General features: G+C 46.0%; 1 protein-coding gene across 5 annotated transcripts; it reads left to right on the top strand.

Moving 5' to 3' along the window:
• Positions 1 to 9,480: 9,480 nt before the first annotated feature.
• SPP2 (secreted phosphoprotein 2) lies at positions 9,481 to 21,451 on the top strand. 5 transcript variants are annotated; one of them, XM_027796731.2, is made up of 7 exons: positions 9,481 to 9,645; positions 9,750 to 9,874; positions 11,239 to 11,361; positions 12,907 to 13,017; positions 14,647 to 14,701; positions 15,095 to 15,171; positions 21,149 to 21,451. In XM_027796731.2, exons 1-7 carry the CDS (start codon positions 9,597 to 9,599, stop codon positions 21,149 to 21,151), a joined length of 543 nt encoding a protein of 180 aa, XP_027652532.2. In that variant the 5' UTR covers positions 9,481 to 9,596; the 3' UTR covers positions 21,152 to 21,451. The 5 variants fall into 5 exon arrangements, with proteins under 5 accessions (XP_027652532.2, XP_027652528.2, XP_027652529.2 ...); XM_027796727.2 differs by having other exon boundaries at positions 9,482 to 9,645; positions 21,152 to 21,451; XM_027796728.2 differs by having other exon boundaries at positions 9,482 to 9,645; positions 15,064 to 15,171; positions 21,152 to 21,451.
• Positions 21,452 to 21,836: the final 385 nt, after the last annotated feature.

Genomic DNA, 21,836 nt, shown 5'->3' with positions numbered 1-21,836 from the left:
CATGATAGGGAACCCAGATTCAACTCCTGCTCCTGTGGTACAGCTGCAGGAGGTGGGGTTGTAAGCTTTGTGTGCATGCACGGACAAGGAGGGGTGATGGAGACAGCAGAACTACGGGAAGTTAAGATAGTGCTGCAGAGTCTCTGCCTCAGAAGAGAGGTGACTGAGCCAAGTGCCTCCTGACTAGATCAGCCAGGGTCTGCTCTGGGTCCCCAGGTGGGCCACAGGGTACAGGGGTTTGTCAGGAGTGCTGCCTGTTGCTGTGACCCTGCTGCCTGGGCTCCCAGAGAGCCTGGTCCATGCCCCCTGCCCAGGACATCGAGCTCTGTCGGGTTTGGATGGCTCTTGCTTGAGTGATAGTGACTGAATTAGGGCAGACTGATGGCATAGAGGGCTGTGGCAGTTGCCCCGTGGCTGTCCTGCTCAGGCCTTTTCTGCCTTGGTCCTGGAGCTGAGCTGCTCTATAAATCTATAATGAGAGAGGCATAAGAAGTCTGGCAGCTATTCTTGGTACTATTTCCCCCCTCTGTGCGGGTGCAGGTTGTCACTAGTGGTTGACTGGACTCCAGAACATCTTGCCTTGCTTTCCTTTGCTGTACTTGCTGAGCAGCTGAAGCTCCTCCTGTAGCTGTAACTGGGACACACTGTTCCCCTTGTGGGAGAGAGGACCAGCACCCGCTGGGGTCTATCAAAAAGGAGGGTGCGAGATGTGGGAAGCAGCTGGCCAGCACCGTTGTCTGTCTGTAGCACACAGTGCTCTGTGCCTTGTCGCTTGTGCACAGGATTAGTGCTCTGTGCTCCGGCTGCCGATAGGCTAGCGGCCAGGCCACTTGCTCCCCACTGTGTAATGGGTGGACAGGAGGAAGGAGGCTACAGCACAGGTAGGAGATGGCAGCTGGGACCGGAGGGTACCGATGCCAACAGGGAATCCCTTCATGAACAAGACTTCCTAGAGCTGAGGTATGCTCCTGGTAAAGAGAATGTAACGTAAAAGTGAAAAGTGAATTTTAGACTGCTTGGGATTTACCTTTGTAAGGAGAATGTGACCAGTCTCCTGAGGAGTCTGGGTTTGGGGTGTGTCTGAGAGAGCTGTGCTTTAATTCTGTCGGCTGTAAAATGTGAGCTTAGGTAGCCTGGCTTGAACAATAAGATTGGGCTGATAATATCTCTTCTGAGAGCAATGTGCTTGTACTCAGTTGATTCACCTGCATGGCCCTCAGCGATTCGCAGGGAAAAGTGTCAGCAAATGTGCCAGACAAGTCCCTTTTAGGCTGTTTCATTTAAGCAGTTGTGAAATGTCCAAGCACAGCCCTTGAATGAATTCATAAAACTAATTGTTCCAAGTAATCGAGTCTTACTTAAAAACACCATGTAGCTGTATCTTAAAATTTTTAACAGTGGATGCTGGTGTCCGTGCCGTGCCTGTTCTGGCAGGGCAGGATCTGTGGTGTTCTTGGTGCTGGGGGAAAGGGCTGATATGGACACGGGGCTTGGTGGTGGGATCCAGAATAGGTCAGATAAAGCAGAAGGAGCTACCAAGCTGTTCCTGAGTTTCCTGACCACTCCTAACTGTGCTTGTGCTTACCGGTTGCCTGGAGTTATGTTCATGCATGAGGAGGAGTGTTGGGTACCTGATTTTTATCTCTAAGGGCTTCCCCTCAAGAGGTGCGTTTGCAGAGGGCTTCTGTCATGTGGTCTGCTTTCACCACGAGACAGGCATGCTGTGGTGCTCTGTCCTTGTCCATTTTTTCTCCAATCATTCTTCTACTATTTGCATTTATTTGTTCTCTGTAGTCTCAGGTAAACAACTTCTGCAGTCAGTGCCTCTGAGCTCAGTTGTATGATCACCACTGAGCTCTTTCTAGGTCTGTCTCTTAACGAACATAAGGGCTGTCTGCATCCCTGGTTTTGCTGGTGGGTTTTGGGGGGATATTTTTTTTTGAGGGGGTTAGGGGGTTTTTTTGTTTGTTTTCTGTTTTAATGTTGGGGGGGGTTGTTGTTGTTTGGTTGTTTTTTTGTTGTTGTTGTTTGAATTTATATTTTTTTTTTTACCATAACTGTGGCTATGCACCATCTGTTGAACCGGGACCAGAAGTGATTTCTTGGGGTTTTCTTTGTTTCATTACTACACAGCTGCAGCTCGCCTTGGTGTATCCCGTGTGGTCTTCCACTTGCTGCATCCATCACTGCAATACCAAGAGGTTTTCACAGCTGCAGAAAGTATTTCTTTTTCTGGTGGGTATGTTGGGCCTGTGGGGTACCCCACATGTTCTGTGTAGGCAGAAGCTCTGGTGCCACAGACTATAGGAGCATCAGTCAGATTTTGGACTCCAGCTGTGCTCACATCAGTGTAAACGCTGGGCCTTTGCAGAGTTCCTTTTCCTTCCTCATTGTAGGTGGCAGCCTCCAACGGCACAGCCAGGGTTTGGTCTGCAGCTGTAGTGAAGCTCCTGCAGCATGGATCATCTGTGTGGGAAACTGTGGGCATACAACAGTTGTGGATGAAGGCTTTAAATGGCCAGGATGCAGCAGCAGCAGCGCTGGGACAGCTGTGGCCAAGGGATGCTTTGCAATGGCAGCATTGAATTATGTCATAGAATTATTTGTCTTAAGCTTGCTCTGTGCTGAGATGCCCCAGAAGGAGCTGCTTATCACAGTCATGCGTTTATATGTGGCTTTATTAGCAAAGGAGAGCGCCTCTGGCTCTGTCAGTGCCTGTTCTACTGCCTATGGACTGTCTAACGTTGGGACCAGGAACTTGCACGATCCCAGGGCCTCCAGTGGCAATAAAGATGCTGAGCTTGTGACTGAGCAGTTGGTGTTCTGGCTATGTAAGGCTACACTGGAGACTTAAACCTTCAATGCTGTGATGTTTGCATAGCAGCTGAGAACTTGAGTAGAATCATACTTTTGCTCCCAACTTGGGAAAGAATTGGACTAACGCATCTTTAAATTTCGCCCCACGGGTGTCGAGCTCACTTGAAAATACCAGCTGGTTAAAGCTGAAGTTTGGGGTCTCACAGAACTTGGAACAGGAGTTTCCAATGTGACATGGTATGTGCATTCAGCCTTTATAAGACCATTTATTCTGAGCTTACCCCTGTACAGCCCAACCTAAGGCACCAGACTGGCCCCTTTCAGCAGCTGAAGTCTTTGTGGTTTCATGTATGCCCTGAGACTATTGAATCCCTTGTTAAATGCCTGGCTGCTGCTGTGTAGGACGTGAGACAAAACAGTGCCTGGAATAGCCTGTTTAGGTAATTCTTGGGTTTGCTCTTCCTGACTAAAGTAATTATCTAAAATATATGCTGATTTAAAGCTTGAGCTTGCCACCAGTGATTTTATTTTTAATCTAATGTCTAAAACCTTGCATCGCTGCTCTTCAACCAAACGTGAAAATGACAGCTTTGGTATTCGAGAATCCTTGAAATTTGGACTTCTGATTTTTCTGGTCATGGATCTTAACGCGTGGGAAATTGCAAAAATATTCTGATTTTTTTTTTTACTGAGACAAGGATTGCAACTTGAAGAAATAACTAGTTTTTAAACTAATTTATGCTAAGATTTCATGACTCTTTCCTCTGGATACACACCTTCTCATGACTTGCAGCCAGAAACAACAGTGTTTGTGTTGAATTACACCAATGCTGAGGGCTAAGGTTGAAACAACGTGGAAATGTAATGCTGGTAATGTGGCTGAATACCAGAAAGGCTGAGCCTACTTCAGCAGGGCAAGCCGCTTCCAATAAATGGCAGCATGAAGCTCACAAGGGACAGGGTATGACACTGGTGACTGTACTTTGCAGTTGGTGGCTTGAGAAGTAGGAGGTGAATGTTTTGCCTGGTTTCACCCAGGATTTCAAGTTTTACCAGGACTTTGTCTGACTGGTGATTACAAGTAACTTTCTCTAAGAATGCAAAAGGATATAACAGCAGAACTATCTGAGAACATGCCCGAGGGATGAGATAGGGAGAAAACCTTGAAAATTATCTGTATGGTCAGCAAAACTTAAAAAATAGATTTAAAAACAGATAAAGCTCTTCTGCTTTTCAGGTGGCGATCTTTGGGTCTGGAGGTAATGTTTGCCTTGCATCAGCTACAAAGTTGTGCCAGTGACACCGTAAAAGCTATTACTGCTGACCTGGCAGGCACAGGCAATATAAATATTTAAAGTTTCAAAGGCTCAAAGTAATAAAGTGAGACCCCCTGAGATTCTGTGCAGCTTGTGATGTTTCAGAACAGTCATCTAATGTGTGTTATTGAGGTTTTGTTTGCCTTTATGAGGGCTTTCTGTTGCTTCACTCTCAAAGTCCACTTCCAGCAACAGCAGGAGAAACTGTGTGGGTTTCGGCTGCGTTCCCTGGACTGGCGTGTACGGTGCAGCTCCAAAGTGCAGTGCAAAAGGGGATAGGCACTGCCCCTCTGTGTGCTTTCTGAAATGTTTCCTTTAATCTTTTTAAAATTACTGCTAAGACATCAGGTCTTGACATAGAGCTTTTCAGTCTTGACATAGAACGACTCGGTGAGTTGTCCCAGAGTTCTCCCAGAGCAACGGTGAACTTGCAGAGTATGAAACTTCCCATGGTATAAACTCCAGACGTATGAAATGCCACTGGTTTCATCCTTAATGCTGCAGGTGTGGGAAGCTGAGGTGTCACTATATTCGCTTGTCTTTACGTTACTCTCCTCTTGACCACCAAATCTTCAGGTCCTTAACAGTGGAAAGCTCTATGCGGGGTTAAGAAATGCAGCCAGCATGGCAGAGGGTATCCTCTCATGAGCGTGCGAAAGCAATTGGAATAATAAAGACTTATTCTCGTTCCCAGGTGGTCAAGGGCTGGAGAACATTCAGCAGCCGGTGGGCAGTGTCTGCAAGATCGTCTGCTAGTTTCTCAAGGGACATGCAGACAAGATCTGAAGGGAATCAAAACCGAGTCTCTGTTGATGTCAATGAACTATGGATCAGGTGTCAAAGCATCCGTTAGTCTAAGCAAAATCTAGAAACCTTTCTCCTACCTGTCTCCACCGATGTCAATACAACAGTCTTCTGCATGTGTGATGAAGTTACCCATGGAAAAGAACTTTCAGGGGGCTTTTTGGTTTTGCTAATGCCATGCTGCTAGAGCTAGGGAAAAAAGAAAAAAAAAAAACCAAACCAACATGCTGCTTTGAATTTAGTTGGGTTTTCTTTTATCAGAAGGAACATCATTAACTTTCATTTGTCATCTGAATGTCCAGGAAACAAGGCATCAGGAATAGCTCCTCAGTGCCTAGGTTGCTGTTTAGACTGTTCTCAGCATACAGGCTTGTGATGATGCTGGATGATTTACATTTTAAATGAAAACACATCTTGTAGTTATCAAAATTTCACTAACAAAGACAAATTATTGTTCTCCCAGTTGTCTGGGAACAGAGCTGACTTGATTGTTGGGAGTGAAAGTGGTCTGAAAATAGTCATCTAACAGAAGGTCTCAAATTTCCTCTTTTCTTAAATAGCGCGTATCTGTTTGCTGTGTGGGTTAAGTTGGGTACAGCCCACTCCCTCTGACCCAAGGTGCTTGGCATCTGAAACCTGCTGGTAGTGAAGTCAAAGATTAGTCCTTAAACTGTGAAGAGTCTTTTTTCATCTCGCCCCCTCTCAAGTTTCAAGAGGTTTTGTATCCCCGAGGGTTTAACTATAAAATTTGTCCTTTCCATAAAGATGACTATGTATGTGCCATATACTTTTTTTTGTCTAGGCTGCAAGCATTCTCAAAATGTCTTCTCAAACTTCCGCAGTCTGATTAATCTGGGGAAAAAACACGTTATCCTGATCAGAGACATTGTGAGCTCTGTTGCTGCTGCTGCAATGAGAAGACTTCATCAAGCTGCAGATGAAATCTGTGGCTTCTTCCCAGTGGTGCCTGGGTCATCTTCGCGTGAAAGCCTTTATAATTCCTGGGGATGCGGAAGGCAGAAGGCAATGTGTCAGAAACACTTGTGGTCTCATTTTTCACACCTCCTTCATTTTGTTCTGCCTGGGTTTTGCTTTGAGGCAAAGGCTTCACCTTTTGTCCTTTCTCCGTGTGCCCCAGCAGCGCTCACCACAATGGCGCCTAGTGCCTGGGAATTTGCGGCAGGGTCCTTATCAGCAGGTGCCACCAGCTGGTCTTGAGAGGAAGGCAAGGATGCTTTGCTCTTTCAAGAGTATGTTGTCTGTCTGTGAGGCCATGCTCGTTGTTTCCTCAGCACAGATGAAACAGATTTCTCTTGAATATGCCAAGAACTGAAGTGTCTTGGGTTCAGGAATTTGACCTCAAAGGCCTTTTGCAAAGCGTTGAATTTCAGGAGGAATTCCAGTTGCTCTTCACAAATTTTAGTGGTGTTTCCTAACCTGGTGCTTCAGTTACAGTCTCTGGTGCAAAGAGGGTGTGGTGAAAACCTCGGAACTCCTCAGAAACCCAGAATTTGGGGCGCTTTGAGTCTGAAAATATAAAATTGGTTCCCCTGCTTAAATCTACTGAAAGCAGAGTTTTCCCAAGAATGTTTTTTTTTTTTTCAGCCCTCTGCCCAAAGGAAAACACCCCATCCTTCTTTTGGTGTTTGCACCTGGTCCATTAGCCCTAGGCAGGTCATACTCATGGAGGTGCATCACCTGCGAGTGGGGACAACACTGCACCCTGCTCAGACTTGCCTTTCCTCCTGCCAGCATGTGCCCGAGCCTGTTTTCTCCACAGACTCTCCCTTCTCCCCATTCCCATCCTGCCCACTCCCAGTCTCTACCTCTTCTGCAGCTCCAGTCTCTGTTTGGGTTGAGCACCCTCAATCCAAATGCACCTTGGACATGGACAGCGGATGAAACAGATTTTGCTGTAGCATGAATCTACGAAAGTGTGTAATGTATCTGTGGGGAGGCTGGAGGAATATTTACAAAGTTCATTAAAGACTTAATGAGCCAGGATTGGGAGAGGTGGAATCGCAAACATCTCTGCTCTCTGGACACCACAAAGCAAAGCCAGAGCTCTGCAGAGAACCTTTCATTTCACTTAACAATTTTATTTTCAAGCCCTACTCAGCATTGCCACAGTCCTGCTGGCAGCATTTCCTAGTAGCTACTCTAAGTGGAAAATCTTTAAATCTTGTGGTTGGTTCAATAGTTAAAATTACTGTCGGACTGGCTACAACGCTGTGGCTCTGCAGTTAGGAAGCAGTTTTACGTATTCGAATTCTGGTGGAATATTAACTGGTCCCAGCACACAACAGGCAGATGGTTCCTTTTCTAGGGATGAAGTTGAAAGCTAAATGTTATCCAAACTACCAAAGCAGCCGGTGAAGCGTGTTGGAAAACAACAGGACCTTGGGGCTCTGAATGCCAAGTTCTTTCCATCCAAGTGGCTTGAGCCGTCTCATTTCTGGTGTTTCATTACCACAGCAGCAGCACGATTGATTGCAGAGAAATTACTTAAGAATCACGTCAAACAATGCGTTGGAAGGTTTCCTCCTTGATCTGAGGCAGCCCGGTCTTGGCTCTGGTTGCAGGAAAGTTGGGCATAGTGCAACAGACTCTGTTCTTGAGAATCTCGGCTTAAATCCTCCATGTTGCAGTGCTCTGTCATGGCTGTGGCTGCAGAATAACGTTACTGGCTTTCCCATCGCACAGGCAGCAGTTAGGGAGGACTGGGAAGCAGGCAGGGCAGACCCTGCTACCGATGAGCGTGTCCAAGAGCCAGGAGAGAGTGTCTTCAGCTGCGGTGACCAAGGAAAATGGACGCACGGAGGAGGCTCTGGCTTTTGCCTGGGCAAAGTTTCAATAGGTGTTTTTGATTGTGTTCCCAATGCTGAAATCCAAGTTGGCTGGTTAAAAATGCCCACCCCTTTTTTTTTTTTTTTTTTGAATAGGCACCCACATCCACCTCTCTCAAAGCAGTGTTCGGGCGGGGTGGCACGCACGTGGTGCGGTATGGGACAGTGACGTGGCCCCGGTGAGGTTCCTGTTTGGCACAGTGTCTGCTTGTCCCTCCCCGGCATGGCTTGTTCCTAGCACAGTCTCTGTGCTCTTGTGCAGCCCTACCAGCTGGCGCACAAACTTTTTGGCTCAACGGGTTTCTTTTCTAGGATCTTGCAGCCACAATGGGGAATGAATCCAGTGACTGTCAAGGCCCACACCTGGGCAGTGACTTCTGGCGTGTCTTAGAAATGCATCGCCTTTGTGGGTCTTTGCCCTAAAATACTTGCAGTGTGAGTGACACCCAACTCCTTCTGTCACCCAAGGAGTCAAATTCCCCCAGGGTACAACCTGGTGATCGCCTGCCATCCTGCAGCCTGACAACTTACAAATGGAAGCAACTTTACGCTGTTTAACCCTGAGCCCTGGTACATTGCATGCCTCCCATGTCTTTCCTCGAGTGCTTGTTATTTGGGAAGTTCTTAAAATGACCCTGTGCCACACAATTCAAGTGAAACTGTGATTTGAAGGTTAGCAGAGGAATGTCACAGAGGGGATCTTCAAAATGGGCATGGTTAGACATATCTCTGCCTTGCACACAGTCAGCAATGGGTGAATTTGTTTGAAGGCAGCAGTTTCCCTCCCAGCTCCCACGGACGGCCTTTAGGCACTTAAGCACCCAGCTGCATCCCTGAACCTGACTAGAAGTGTTTCAGTGGCTCAGTTGTGGGGTACTGGAGGTACAGTGATGAGACACATGGCCTGTATCTGCAAAGCAAGGCTTGCAAGAGCTGAGTGCTACGTGTTGGAGAGGGTACAGCAAACGCCTGGCCCTGGTGCGGTCTGGCTCCAGGTAGCCGAGAGCTGAGGTGTCATACCCGTTCCTTTAATTCCTTATGTATCCAGTAATGTATTCAGGCCATAATTTTCCAAAAATCCCATTAATTTCTGTGCTGAATCTGAAGCCTGATCATCAGGGGGATCTGACGGGGAAGCCAAATGTCCATAGCCACTCGTTTCTTTGGTGAGGTGGGCTGAGGCTCGGTAACGGTCAGAACAATGCGGCAGCTCTTCTGGCATGTAGAGCAGAGCCCCCAGGAGCTTGCAAGGCAGCCAGACCGGTGTCCCGAGGGTCTGCCTCGCGTCCAGGAGATTTCTGCGGGATGCTTTGGCCTGCACGGTGGTAGTGTCTGATGGCTCTGCGTGGGTGGATTCCCATTCCACGCTGGGAAGTTGTCCCCTCCTTGGGGAATGCCAGCTTGGAAGTGATTCTAGTTGCTGCCAGGACACAGAGGTGCTGGGTCTGGAGCTAAGGGAAGAGTTGACTTGCCACAGGGAAATCTAATGGCTAAAAGCGAACAAAATAACTAGATTCTGCCTTTGGCTATGGAGATATCGGGACTTCAGTGCTTCCTTCTAGTTGCAGTCCTGGGAAACAGGCACTGCAGCCCATCTCTTATCAGAGAACTACTGCTAAATGGAGGAAATCTGGCAGCAAATATTTACTCTCAGATCAATTCTGTTTAAAGTGCAATGGCTTTAGCAGAGCTTGGACACGGGAAGGTCAGGTGTAGGATCAAGGCTGCATTTATATAAAGACAAGAGGAATGGAACAGGCACTGGAAATCCTTGCTTAGAAAGGGGAAAGACCAGAGGATTTTGAAAGGCGCTATGAGGATCTTAATTTTTGTCCTCACACTGAGTGTTTTCTTGTGTTCGGGTAAGTTGCTCGGAACGGAGCTGTATCCTCTTTCTTACGGTGCTTTAGGGAGGAAAAGTATGAGACCACAGTGAACCTCTAACGGAGCTGTGCCTCTGCCTCAGGGTTTCCAGTGTACGACTATGAGCTCCCCATCACAGAAGAGGCTCTCAATGCTTCCATTGCAAGGATCAACTCCCAGTCATGGGGGACAAACCTCTACGGTGTGGTCAGGAGCCATGTCACAAGAGTAAGTGCACAGACGATGGAGAACCTTTACCTAAAATGTGTTTTGCTGTGATCAAAAAGTCTTTTTCACCCAACCCTGGAAACCCAGATTTAGTTGGAGTTTTCTGATGCTGCTTGGAAGAGGGTGGGTGTGGGGTATTATCTGAAGTTATGGCTTTAGGAACCAAAATATTCTCTGTATGTTGGTTTGTAATTAAAAATACCTCCAGTTTTCAAATTTTCTACCCCTAGAATAGAAATCTTTGAGAGACACCTTGTAAGATTTTGTTCAAAACTGGTGGGTTTAAGTGTCTCCAGCTAACTGCTTTGCTTTGGGCATAAAGTAACCTGCTTCATCTGAAGGTCTCAGTCGAATGTCTGCACTGCTAATTAAGTGCCACCCCAAACGTGTTCAGGACTCTTTCTCCAATCTGTATTTGTCATCTGTCTCTAAACACCAACTCTGGTTTGAGTCTGTTAGAGTGTAAATGCAGGCAGGAAACACATACCTGTTTTAATTTGCCTTGCTAAGAATTATATTGGATACCCAGAGTTAAGGAGTTAAAGCTTCCTAATTCAGAGTTAGCACGTCCGTGTTTCTGAACATCCTTAGCACTACTCTCTTTCTGCAAATGGCATGTATCAAGTCTTCTGCAAGAATGAATGACAAGATGACTTTTGGATTAATCTATTTTGGAAGGGGAAAAAAAAGTACTTGAAAGCAGTAGGAATTTGTTTGATTTCTGGGTTTGATTGTATTTTTGCGTGTGTGTGTGTCTCCCATCTTGAGCTAAAGCATTGATTAGACTGTGAGAAGGAGAAAAGAAAATCCTAACGTGTCAAGAAAACCCACCAAACTCTCTAAAGCTTGTAGTGTTGCATGCACACTGCCCATTGAGGTGCCTGAGCTGATAAGGAGTGACTCTATATACTGAATTAATTCAGTTGTTTGAAGTTGTATAATTTGCTTTCCAAGTCATGTGTTTGCAATAGACTTCCCAGCACTCCAGATATCCAAAGCAGAGCTGCTAGCACCCTGGGTCCTGCAGAAGAGGGGGGTAGCCTGCAGGGCTAATGCTGTATCTACCTCTGACAGCTATAGCCCCCTCGCAGACCCCGAGCAGTGGGAGCATCCTGCAACGGCTACGGGGTTCCAAGTGAAACCCCTGTGGAAAGCTGTTCCTTTGCTGTTACCAAATCTGCCGAAAAGCCTAACTCCGGAGCACAGTAAAGCACCTTTCTCACACAGCCATCTGCTCTAAATCGGGCACTGACACAATGCCCTTATGTCGTCTTCTGCTTGACAAAGAAGCAAGCTTGCCGTGTAGCGGGCATGGAATAATGACAGGCGCTAATTATACGTTGCATTGACCTTCCTTTTACCAGGTTGACATGTTGGACAGTGATACTTACAGACTAGAGCTGCGGTTCAGCATTCGTGAAACTGTGTGCACCAAAGCTTCAGGGAGAGACCCCTTCACGTGCGACTTCAAAATGGGACCTTTCGTGGTAAGTGCTTCTGGTGTGAATGTGACCCCCGGCTCCCTGCAAGGTGTTCTCGGGACATGCTGGAACGCTACTGGTGCTGGAGAATGACTGGCTTTGTGAAAAAAACCCCAAACCCGTACAGCCTGCGGCATGGAGCGGGTGTTGGGTGGGAAGGGTCAGTGCTGGGCAACTCTCCTGCCTGGCCAGTGGGAAATTGAGCTGCGAGCTGAAAAAAGATAGTGTGTCTTGGAGCAGCGTGCGGTGGAAGCACTTGTGTCTTTTGGGACAGGTATGGCTTCTTTTCAAAGATAAGAGAGTAGAAAACCTGATGTTTGACCTGCCTTTGTCTATCGTGCATCCAGACCCCGCATAAAGGCTTGCCTCCCTCAGTAGTGCAGATTCCCATGCTGTGCTGACAGCGCTGATTTTTTTTCAGATTTTTCAACTCTCTTTTCAGCCTGGAATAAACAGGCTGTTGATATAGCTCTTGCTCTGCTCTGATTCTTAGATGACCGGCTTTGGTGTAAATACATTATCTTCTAATCTGGGTTTCTCTGTGCATGGTTATTTTTGCCAAAACTTGGTTCCCTTTGCAAGCTTCTGAGTGGTCGTGTCCTAACAGCTTGCACATAACTACCAAAGCATGTGGAGTAGCTCTTCAGTCCCTGTGTGCCGTGATGCCATACTGTGTGTCAGACTTCCACAGAGATTATCCCTGCTTGCTTGCGCTGCTCCAGACTGAACTCTTCTCACCTCTTTTTCCTCTGTGAATGGCTGCCAAACTTTTCTGCCCTTCCTGGGCACCATCTTCATGGTAGAGGAGGGATTCTGGGAAGGCACTGAACAGATGGCACAAAGGCTTTCCTCATAGCTTAGGAGTCATGCTGCTACCTTAGGAGGTAGTTTATCCCATGTCTTCATGGTAAATATCTCATTGAGTATCGCTACTCTGAGCTAAGCAGCTTGTGTGTGCATGTAGATGGGACGACATGGAATTGATGGTTGTTGCTAGGTTTTCTTTAAAGATGTGAGGGTTAGCTTCTGCGAATTTATCACTGGATCCTAAACAGATGCCATCCCTCTTCTTTTCTTCTTGGGGCAACACGGTATGAAAGATAGCGTGAGGATCTCTTTTCCAGACTCAGGTGCAGGTTTTGCCAGAGATTCTGTCAGGCTGGTAGAGACAATTTCTTTAAAGGCAGCTTAACTTCTAGAGCTGGAGCTGCTGTCAGCATAGCCCTGCACAACTCTTCTGGTGGTTGGCGGTGCCAGCACCATGAAAAAGATTTGGAGATGTTCTTCTATCTCGAGAAGGCTCAAGGCTTCATACAGCTAACATGCAATTGCAGAGCAATAATGTGTGTAGTCGTATGCTGCCAGAATATATTCATCTGGCTGCAGCCTGCTCCGATAATTTGTTGGGTGTATAATCTTGCTTGAGCTTCTTCCATTTGGAATTGTTTTTTAAAATCCCTGTACAGGTTCCAGCCCCCGGTGAGACTGCCATGAGAGGGTTTGTACTGTAGCTTTGCTCTAGGAGATTTGCTCTATTCTGATCTGTTACAGCCAGCCGCTTCCTGCAGAAGTGTTGTGGAAGTCTCCGGCGAGCTGATCTCGAATGTTATGGTGCAGTGCCATCGTGGCACATCCAGCTCCGAGTCAATGAGCAGCGAGGAGGTAAGGAAGGAGGAAAATGATTTATTTTTTTCTGCCTGGGGGAGTGAAAATTCTGCTCTTCCACTTTTAAGAGGCAGTCAGGTGTATATGTGTGAACAACTCCTGTTGCGGTTGGAGGTTTTGATCAGGAGACTGACTGTGGTTTGAAATCCAGCTCCTCCTGTAATGCTTCACTTTCCATCAGCTGAGAGGCTTGACCTTGCGTGATGGATGCCTGGGGAGAGTGTGCATCTCTGCGGCAGGCTGGCACAGCCCCCAGCTCCAGCACTCTTTCTTCATTAACACGTGGAGTATGTGCCTGGAGAACAGCGAGTGGCACGTCTTGGGCAGAAACAAATAGCCATGGCTCTGGCTCTGTTACCAAACCCAGCTCTCAGCTGAGCATGTCATCATGGTATAGCTGAAGAACATTTGCTCTGCTGAGATTTGTGTTCCCTTATTGAGCTCTTGGGTTTTAAGGTGTGACCAAATGCTGACCGAACCTGGGAATTCCTGCTAGCTGCTGTGGACACATCATGCCGGTGTCCACATTTTGCATGAACTGACGATTGAACTTGGGCTGCACTTACACATCTACAGTGGGCGTTGTGCTTGGGGAATTTGCAGGGAACAAAGACAACTTCACAAGCAAGGTGCCAGAGGACAGCTTTTATTTTTGGAAAGCACAAGCCACTACATGAATAACTTGAAGCAAATAGGATTCTGTGTCACCTTCTCTTGGTTTGAATTGCCAAATCAGCTTGCAATTTGTTGTTGTTGTTGAGAATCTATTTAGAGCTGGCTAGTGAATGCACCACAGGAAGCCTTGATTTGCAGAGCAGAAAGACTGCATGTGAAGTACTGAACCACGGAACAGTTTTGACTGTTCGGTCTGTCCTCTGGGGGTTAAGCATAACTCTTGTTTAATAGGGCACTCGGTATAAACACTCGCTTTCACAAGAAGACATCTTCCTGCAAGTCTTCTTTAACCATCACTTAAAATTCAGTACTGCTGCCAGTATTCCTGCTGGGGAATCTATTTCCTGCAATGTTAATAAGGAATAAATGCCAAAGGGAATTATTGCATGGGAAGAGGGAAGTATTTCTTTCTGCCAAGGGCTGCATCAAGTGCACCGTAGCTCTTGCTCTAGAGCTGTAACTCAGGTCAAGGGATCTCAGCCTGGCTGACACAGTGTGGTGGATGGTGTTGGTGTAGCTCCCGTAGCGCTGGTAGGATTTGGATAGGAGAAGGAATTGTGGTTGGCTGAGTCTGGGATCATAGTACTTGGATAGAGACCAACAAAAGAAGAGGATAGAGAGCTTTAAAAAGAGTAATTTGTGATAAATGTAAATGAGTCAGAGGTTCCCTGTGTGACTGCAACAGACTGACTGCTCTCCAGGATCTGGCTGTATCTGTGCTAGAGAAAGGCCAGGTAAGGTGTGAGGTATGGAAGACTTTGACCTGAGAGCCTACCTGCAGCTGCAGGCTGCCTTAGCAGCATCACTGCTTTGCAATAGTATCAGCAGTAACCTTGTTTTCAGAGAAATTAAAAATGAAGTTTGGCATCAATCACACAGTACCTGAGGAAATGAAGGAGAGGTGGGCTTCTTGACAGATGAGCTTTTTAAAGAAACGTCTTTAATTTACAGATGATGCGTATGCCGATAATGAACCCCAACAGGCGAGGCAGCAGTCACAGAGAAGGTAAGCCATTTCTGCCATGCTGGGCTGTCCTGGCACATTTGCCCTTTGGATCATCTGTTTGGGCATCTGTCTGAGGGAGAAAAAAAATATAGAAGACCAGCAGTTTTCTCAGGTCATGGCCAGCTGCTTTTTCCTTTGTAGAAGCATGTCTCATTAAGGAAGCGATGAGGCCATTAGGCTGCAAATTAGGGCAATGCTGAGGTTTGCATACTCTGTGTAGGCATTTTCTGGATTGCCAGATTTGTGGTCTCATAACCAGTGCTCACGTGCTTCTTTGAGGTTGTCTTGATCTTGTGCAGAATGCTGAATGAACACACGTTCGAAAGCATATCATGTGTGTCTGCATGTGTTTCTTTTAAAAGATGTATTTGCTCTTAAAGCCTTCCCTTCAAGGAGAAGAGGTGGCAGCTATGGAGATTGGCGTCAACCCAGCTATTTCAGCTATGACAAGACTGAATAATATGGTTTGGGTGAGTACACTTTGAAGCGTAGCTTTTATGCACCCTAGGTCTGCAGGTTTTGCGGCAGGGTGGGAAAGCAACTGCTCAGGATAGAGGACCTCTTTGGGAACATGGCTCTTGGCTGCGAACATGTTAAAAACCTTTTTACTCTAGGCATTTGTAGGTCTTGCTTATGGGGAAATTCAGGGACACAAACAGCACTATCAGCACCACTGACAAATGTTGATGGGGTGGCAACCTCTTGTGCGTACAGAAGGGCTCGCAGAACAAGGCTCTGACCGGTTGTCAAGGCAGCAGAAGACAGTTTTGATTTTTCTTCTTGTTGCTTCACGCCGAGAAAGACATCCCAACTACAGAGCTCACAGCTTTCACTCACGCTTGAGTATTCCATCCCATATACTCACGTGAGCACCACTGTCCTGGTGTGCAGATAGTATGAATGGTGTGCAAGAAAATCAGTCTGTCGGCCTGAGTTTGGCATGGGACAGCTCTGCCTCCATCTCTCTCGGCTGGCAGAGATACGTTTCTATCTAATGTTTCATGAACATTTGGACATTACCCAAACTGGTTGCCCTTTGCAGGGGTTTATCACTTGCTGTGGGATCTCAAACATGCCCTGGCTGTGTATTGGCAAAGACACAGGTGAGCTGTTGGGTGCCTCAGTCCTTCAGCAAGCCACCCACCACCTTTGTGCTCGTGCTCTTTTCCCACCTGTGGCTTCTTGTGTCTATTTATACTTCAAACTCTTGGAGGAACGGGCACGTCTTTGTGCCGACTCTAACGCAACCGAGCCCCGAGGCTGCACAGTTCTGCAGACAAGAAATGAAAGTGGTAGTGAGATATCTTGGAGAACCAAGATGCAGTCTACCCAGGGCAAGGGTTTGTTGTAGAGAAGCTGAAGGAGATGTTTGGAGCCCAATTAGTGGGGATGATAATGAGATGCACTCCTGATTCATTGGAGCTGGCAAGGCCTATCCTACACGCACCACCTTTGCTGACCTGCTTCTGAGGCTCGAGGTGGGAGCAGCTTTGGTTGCTGCTGCTATTTTTCCTGCTATCTTGTGGAGCTGATCTAAAGGGAAGTGGTTTTGAAAGCGTTTCAGCAACACAGAAGGGAGATCACTCTTTGGCATGCTAAACAGTTTTAAAGTAGTTGGGAAAGGAAGAGGAAATCACTTAGCGCGATGTCTTTGTGATTTAAAAGGTTTCGCAGGCTGGCTGGGGGATGTATCATTAGCAGGTCTCTGTGCCTGCAGAGAGTGCCAGAACCGAGCTCCATGTGCGCGGAGCTCAATTCAGGCCTGCTGCATTGGAAACAAGACGGTTTTAGATGTAATTTAGCACTGATGACTCACCAAAACCTAACACATGTTACCCATAAGCATATCCGTGGTAACCTATATATGCTGAAGGAGACATACCCCCTACTCTCCTAGAAACTAGATATGAAAGGAAAACTCGGTCATTCTGCTGGGTCAGGACTTTGTAAAAATTATTTCATTAAATCCATATGCTGTTTTAGTTTATCCACGAGCTAGAAAAGGTATTAGACTGTTTCGATCGCTGCCTTTCTTCTTACAGGAATTTCTAACATTTCTAAATATCTTGGAACTTCCTTGGGCAGATTGCAACGGCATTCTCGTGTGCACTGCGTCCCGCTGGGTACCTTTCACCCGAGGAGGTGGTGTGGCAAGGCTGAGCCTTACTGAAGAGGGGCATAAGGTTGACTTTCTGTTCCAGAGAGGAGAGGGGCAAATTTTGTAAATGCCTGACCATTTCTGGCTTCTGCAAACCAAACTCAGTCCAGCTGGGTGAATGGATTGAATTTTCTTCAACTGATCCTCCAGAAAAGTTGTGGGGAAGGAGCTCTATGTGCTCAAAATGGGGAGACATCCTCTTCTTTGCATTTGGAAAATACAAATTGGCTCTTGAGAGGAGCCATCCCCATTAAACAGTAGTAGCAAATGGTTTGTGTTCCTGTATCTAATGCCTAATGAATCTCTAAACCAGAAGCAAGCTGCAGAATCTTGTTGAAAGAGAACATGAAACAAATGGGGAGAAATTTAAGGTTCTTGAAATCATGTGCAGTTCGAGCCTTAATATTTTCTGTTTGCTCTCGAAGATCGATTATAAGTGATTTACAGAGCTGTGTTTCATACCAGTGTCCTAGGTTTTGGACATCTCAGAGGCAGATATATCAGGAGATTAAGGGAGAATTTCACACCCCCTCAAAACTCCTTGTTTCTCTTGTTTTTATCGATTTGACTTATTATTAGCTGCCAAGTCTGGAGAGAAGTCTTACATCTCAATTTCACTTGTATCCAGAATTAAAGGGTTTCATCCATGGGTTTAATTTGGAGCCACACACATCCAAATTATTTCATGTGTTTAAGGCCAGGGAAAGTTATTCATTGTGCTTTTTTCCTGTGTTTTGGCACCTGTGTGATTGTGGCTGGCATTATTACAAGCCATACTGTGATGGCAGTGTTTGGGGGGGCATGGGAAATCTGTGCTGTGTTTTGAGATGGCAGTAGCTCAGCTGGCTTAGTTTAGCTGAGAATATGTTGGGGAAGGCTGGGGAAACAGCCATTTAATAACAGAAGACTTTCATCTCTTACTCAAAGAACCTGTTGTTGACAAGTAAAGCTAGACAAGTTCAGGTAAGAAATGAAGTGTGATTCTTTTCTTTATGCAACAGTATGGGCAACTGACTGCTGCAAAAATTACTAAGGCAAGTGGCAGGCAGAGTTTTTCATGATGGATTTTATGTTTTTTAAACTAAATCTTCTTATCTTTTTGGCTACAGGAATTATTTCAGGGGAATCCTACAGGAATTATTTCAGGGGAATCCTATGCCTGACTCTATGCAAGAAGCTAGGCTAAATGATCTCACTGGTACTGTGTGGCTCTATTTATTAGAATGTGATAAATATTCAAAAGGAAAAAATCAGTACAATTGTTTTATAAAGAATTTTTCCAAGTCTGCAGTCTTTAGACCCACCAGTCTGCTGGTGCCTGCAGGAGTTAGCAAACTGCATATGAAAGAACCACATCAATGATTAATGAGCTTACTTCAGCGACAAGCCCTAATCAGATTTTCTGGATTTATTTCCTAGTGCATCTCCGGAACTGGGGAGATTGTAAAACTCACATGTCATGCTGCGGACCAGTCTTTCCAAAAAATAGCACAGGCATGTGAGTGAGTGACAGCAGGAGAGCCAGCTGCTGCTGTACAATAGCTGATCACCAGTTAACAGCCTTAACCTGCAACAAGAGTTAAGGTCATTAGTTAGCTTGGCCTGCCAGGTGTGTGCAGAGCTTTTTGGAGCTGTGTCTGCTGCCAGAGTGCCAGCAAAGGGCATGTTAGCCGTGCAGTCGATCCCCTGTTGAAACTCTCTTGGGGAGAAGAGCATCTTTTCCTGCTCTGAAAGGATGCTGCTCGGCACACACACAACAGGGAAGACTTTTTGAGCGTGCACAGGTATAAGGAATTACGGATTCCATGAAGCTGGAATCTGCTTAATGGTGTTTGTGGCTCTGGATTGCAAAGAGAAGCCTAAAAAATGGCTTAAACTAACCTATCACCTTGAACCCCAGAAAGCAAAAGAAAAGGGCCCCAACACTCTGCTCTTCCAAAATCAACCGCCTAAGGCAGTTTGTATTTTTGTGCAGGGTGGAGCCCAGCCTATAACTTATGTCTGGAGTCTCACCAGCAATGCCTCATTTCCTTGAACAGGAAAATGAAGAAGAAAGCTCTTGCCTTTGCTTGCAATATAGCTGGAGATTGTGAATGCTGATTTTCTCCTACTGTCGTTAATCACACAAGGAAAGTGTTTTTTAACAGACAATCAAATTCCTTCTGCATCAAGCCAAGGGGCTGTGATTTCCTCCTCGAGTTTTCGACGTTTTACTTAAAATTACTCTCCAACTGAGTTCTCACCTGGCATAGCTCACTGCTGTGGGAATGTGGTGATGGCAGTTGTTACAAGCTGATTAGCAGCTTTGCGGAAGAGAAGTGAATAGTCTGGCATCCTTGAATATTAGGGATTATTTTTTTTATTTTCAGTGGAAGAATAATTGCCAACACTGGGCCTCTTCTCATACCCAAGAAATTCAGGATGCAACCTTCAGAGTGAAATGGATGCTTGTTTGTCTGTCTTCTATAGAAATAATAATGGAGCAGGGTGCATAAGAAAGAAAGAAGGAAAGAAGAAGTTTATACCCAGTGTCCTCATTAAGAAGCTGTTTGATTTTAGTTCCAGTTTTGTATTCTCATGGCTTCATATATTCTGTCTTTGGTTTTTCCTCTCCGATCACCCACCCCACTTTCTGCAGTTCTCAGGACGCAGCTTATTGCTATCCGGGGAAAAAAGTGAAGCATCAGAGGGAAGCAAAATCCCTGCAGAATGGGATCTGTTGCATGGTGCATGAGCTCCGCATCGGATCAGCTTTGAGAGTGAGAACTAGAGCAATTTATCACTTAGGCAACATGGAAGAAATGACAGGCTACCATTATATTCCTTCTGCCTTGGAGTCTGTCTACGACAGTCCTTGGTGTCACCTAGCATCTGTGATACGCTCTAGCAGGGAAGAAAACGTACTTTCATCTGTTCAGAGGTGAAGGACTGGAATTGAAAAAGACCTAGGCGGGATCTTTCCTCATGCTCAGGCCAGGTCATGGTGTGGGGATGAAGAAGAGGAGTTACAGCAGGGAGGAGAATCGTTGTGACAATCTCTTGTTGCTATTCTGAACAGCAGTGATTTTTGTCTTGCCTTTTGTCCACCTCTTCTGGATCTATTTTGAAAGATTAGACCCACTGTTGCACTGAGGACATCGTTCCTGCTTCTGGAGGATGCAGATTCCTTAGACTTCCTTGGATGATTCCTTAGACTTTACTATGTCTTTAAAGCCTGATGGCAAGCCCCTTAATCTAATTCCTGGAGAAAACCAAGAGGACTTCACTGGAGAAACAGAAAGGGCTATCGGCTGTCTTCCAGCCTTCTGCTCAATGTTGTGTTTGCAAGCACTAGAAATGACTTGTCGGAGTCACGCAGGTTGGGAAAGACCCCTGGAAGTCCAGTCCTGGCTCAGAGCAGGACCAGGTTCATCAGGCTGTGTAGCTGAGCTTTAAATATCCCAGGATATAGATCCCTCACCCTCTCTGGGCTCTGGGTTCAGTGTCAGTTCAGTGTTCGCTCACTCCTGGGGGAAGATTTTCCTTAAACTGAGCTGGAATTTCCCTTGTTCCCATTTCTTCTCTTGACACTTGGTCCCCAGTGATGAGCATAGCAGCCAGGCCTGGTTCTTTGGCCTGCATCCCCCATCTCCAGGGCTGGGCAGGACCCAGGCGCTCCTGGATAAGCTGCTCTCAGAGGATTGCTCTATCTATCACTACCAAGTGTGTGGACGCTCCTTTCTGGCACAAATCTATCCCTAAAATTTTACCAACAGAATTGTCTTACATAAAAATTTCGGGTTGCCATGGTGACAAACTTGCTGAAGATACAGTGTGGGCTACAGACTGCTGTAGCAGTCACATGTTCCCTTAGAAAAACACATCTCAGATTTCTTCTGCATATTGTAGCTCTTAATTCAGATATGTTTTTCAGAAGACCATACATCAGCCTATAGCCTCAACCATTTCTGCTTTTGAGACTTTACAGTATGTGTTGATTTGTACCCCGTGTTACTTATTTCACTGTTGTTAATTTTTCTAGCAGTCTGGTTCTTCCCCCCGCCCCCCCCCCCCTGTTATTTTTACACTAATTAGCAATTGACATGACATTTGTGCACATGCAAAGTGTTTTGCATATGCAGGTTTCTTTTTACAGATTCCTCATGGTGTGAGTTTGATGCTAATCAAATTAATAAGCAACTCGGTGAAGTGGAATACATTTTTTCCAAGGCCATGGATGTTTGCTTAGTTCTGTGAAGTATGAGACAAATTTTGGGCTATGACATTTCTCCCCCTCCCTTTTTTTAAAGTAGATTGGAGAAGGAGAAGAATCAAGATTCAAAGATTCAGCATGGGAAGAAAGAACCTGATGCTGCCATTTCCTCGCCTTTTTCATGAAAAACTATTCTGTAATGAAGGGACAAGTCTTTCCCTGAACCCTTTCTGCTGTAATGTCAAATGGCCATCGGATGAACTCCTGAGGCACTCAATGCCTGTGCTCTGCAGACAATATCTGCCTTCTGAGCTCAATGGGAGGACTGTCAGACACCTAACCTGTGTCCAGTATGTGTTGTACCAGATCATGATGATGCTATTAAAGGATCCTTATTCCATCTGTTTGTTCTGTGTTACTCTCCGTTTGCTTGTGATTCTCTGTAACGCTTATCACTAATTATTAATTCATTCAAACCAACAAAGGTACTTAATTCCTTTTTCTCTGGGGTGCTGTGGATAAGGTGTCTCGCTACAAATCCAAAGGCTTGTGTTTTAGCCCACGTCAGCTTTAATGGGTACTTGACCACTAATGTGGGGAGCCAAGGGAAGTTAATGACAGTGATTGTCAGGTGCTAATGGTCTTTGCAACAAGGGCAGCTTAGAAGAGACCTTTGATGTGTCCCTCTCCTGGGAACACAGGTCTTATCAGCCTTGTCCCTTTCTCTCCACTCCAGGCAACAGAGCCCACCCTGCAGCCCTTTGGGAAGGGAAAGGCTGCTGTGC

The sequence above is a fragment of the Falco peregrinus genome, chromosome 8, assembly GCF_023634155.1.
Source record: "Falco peregrinus isolate bFalPer1 chromosome 8, bFalPer1.pri, whole genome shotgun sequence".
NCBI lineage: Eukaryota > Metazoa > Chordata > Aves > Falconiformes > Falconidae > Falco > Falco peregrinus.
Note: the sequence above shows the minus strand (reverse complement) of the source record. Positions and strands in the feature narration are given on the sequence as shown.

Bases quoted from the DNA above. Each gene is read 5' to 3' on its own strand.
- SPP2 (XM_027796727.2), top strand. From the start codon at position 9,597: ATGAGGATCTTAATTTTTGTCCTCACACTGAGTGTTTTCTTGTGTTCG. The intron at 11,362-12,906 runs GTAAGTGCTTCT...GATCTGTTACAG, and splicing joins TCAAAATGGGACCTTTCGTG to CCAGCCGCTTCCTGCAGAAG. The intron at 13,018-14,646 runs GTAAGGAAGGAG...TTTAATTTACAG, and splicing joins AGTCAATGAGCAGCGAGGAG to ATGATGCGTATGCCGATAAT.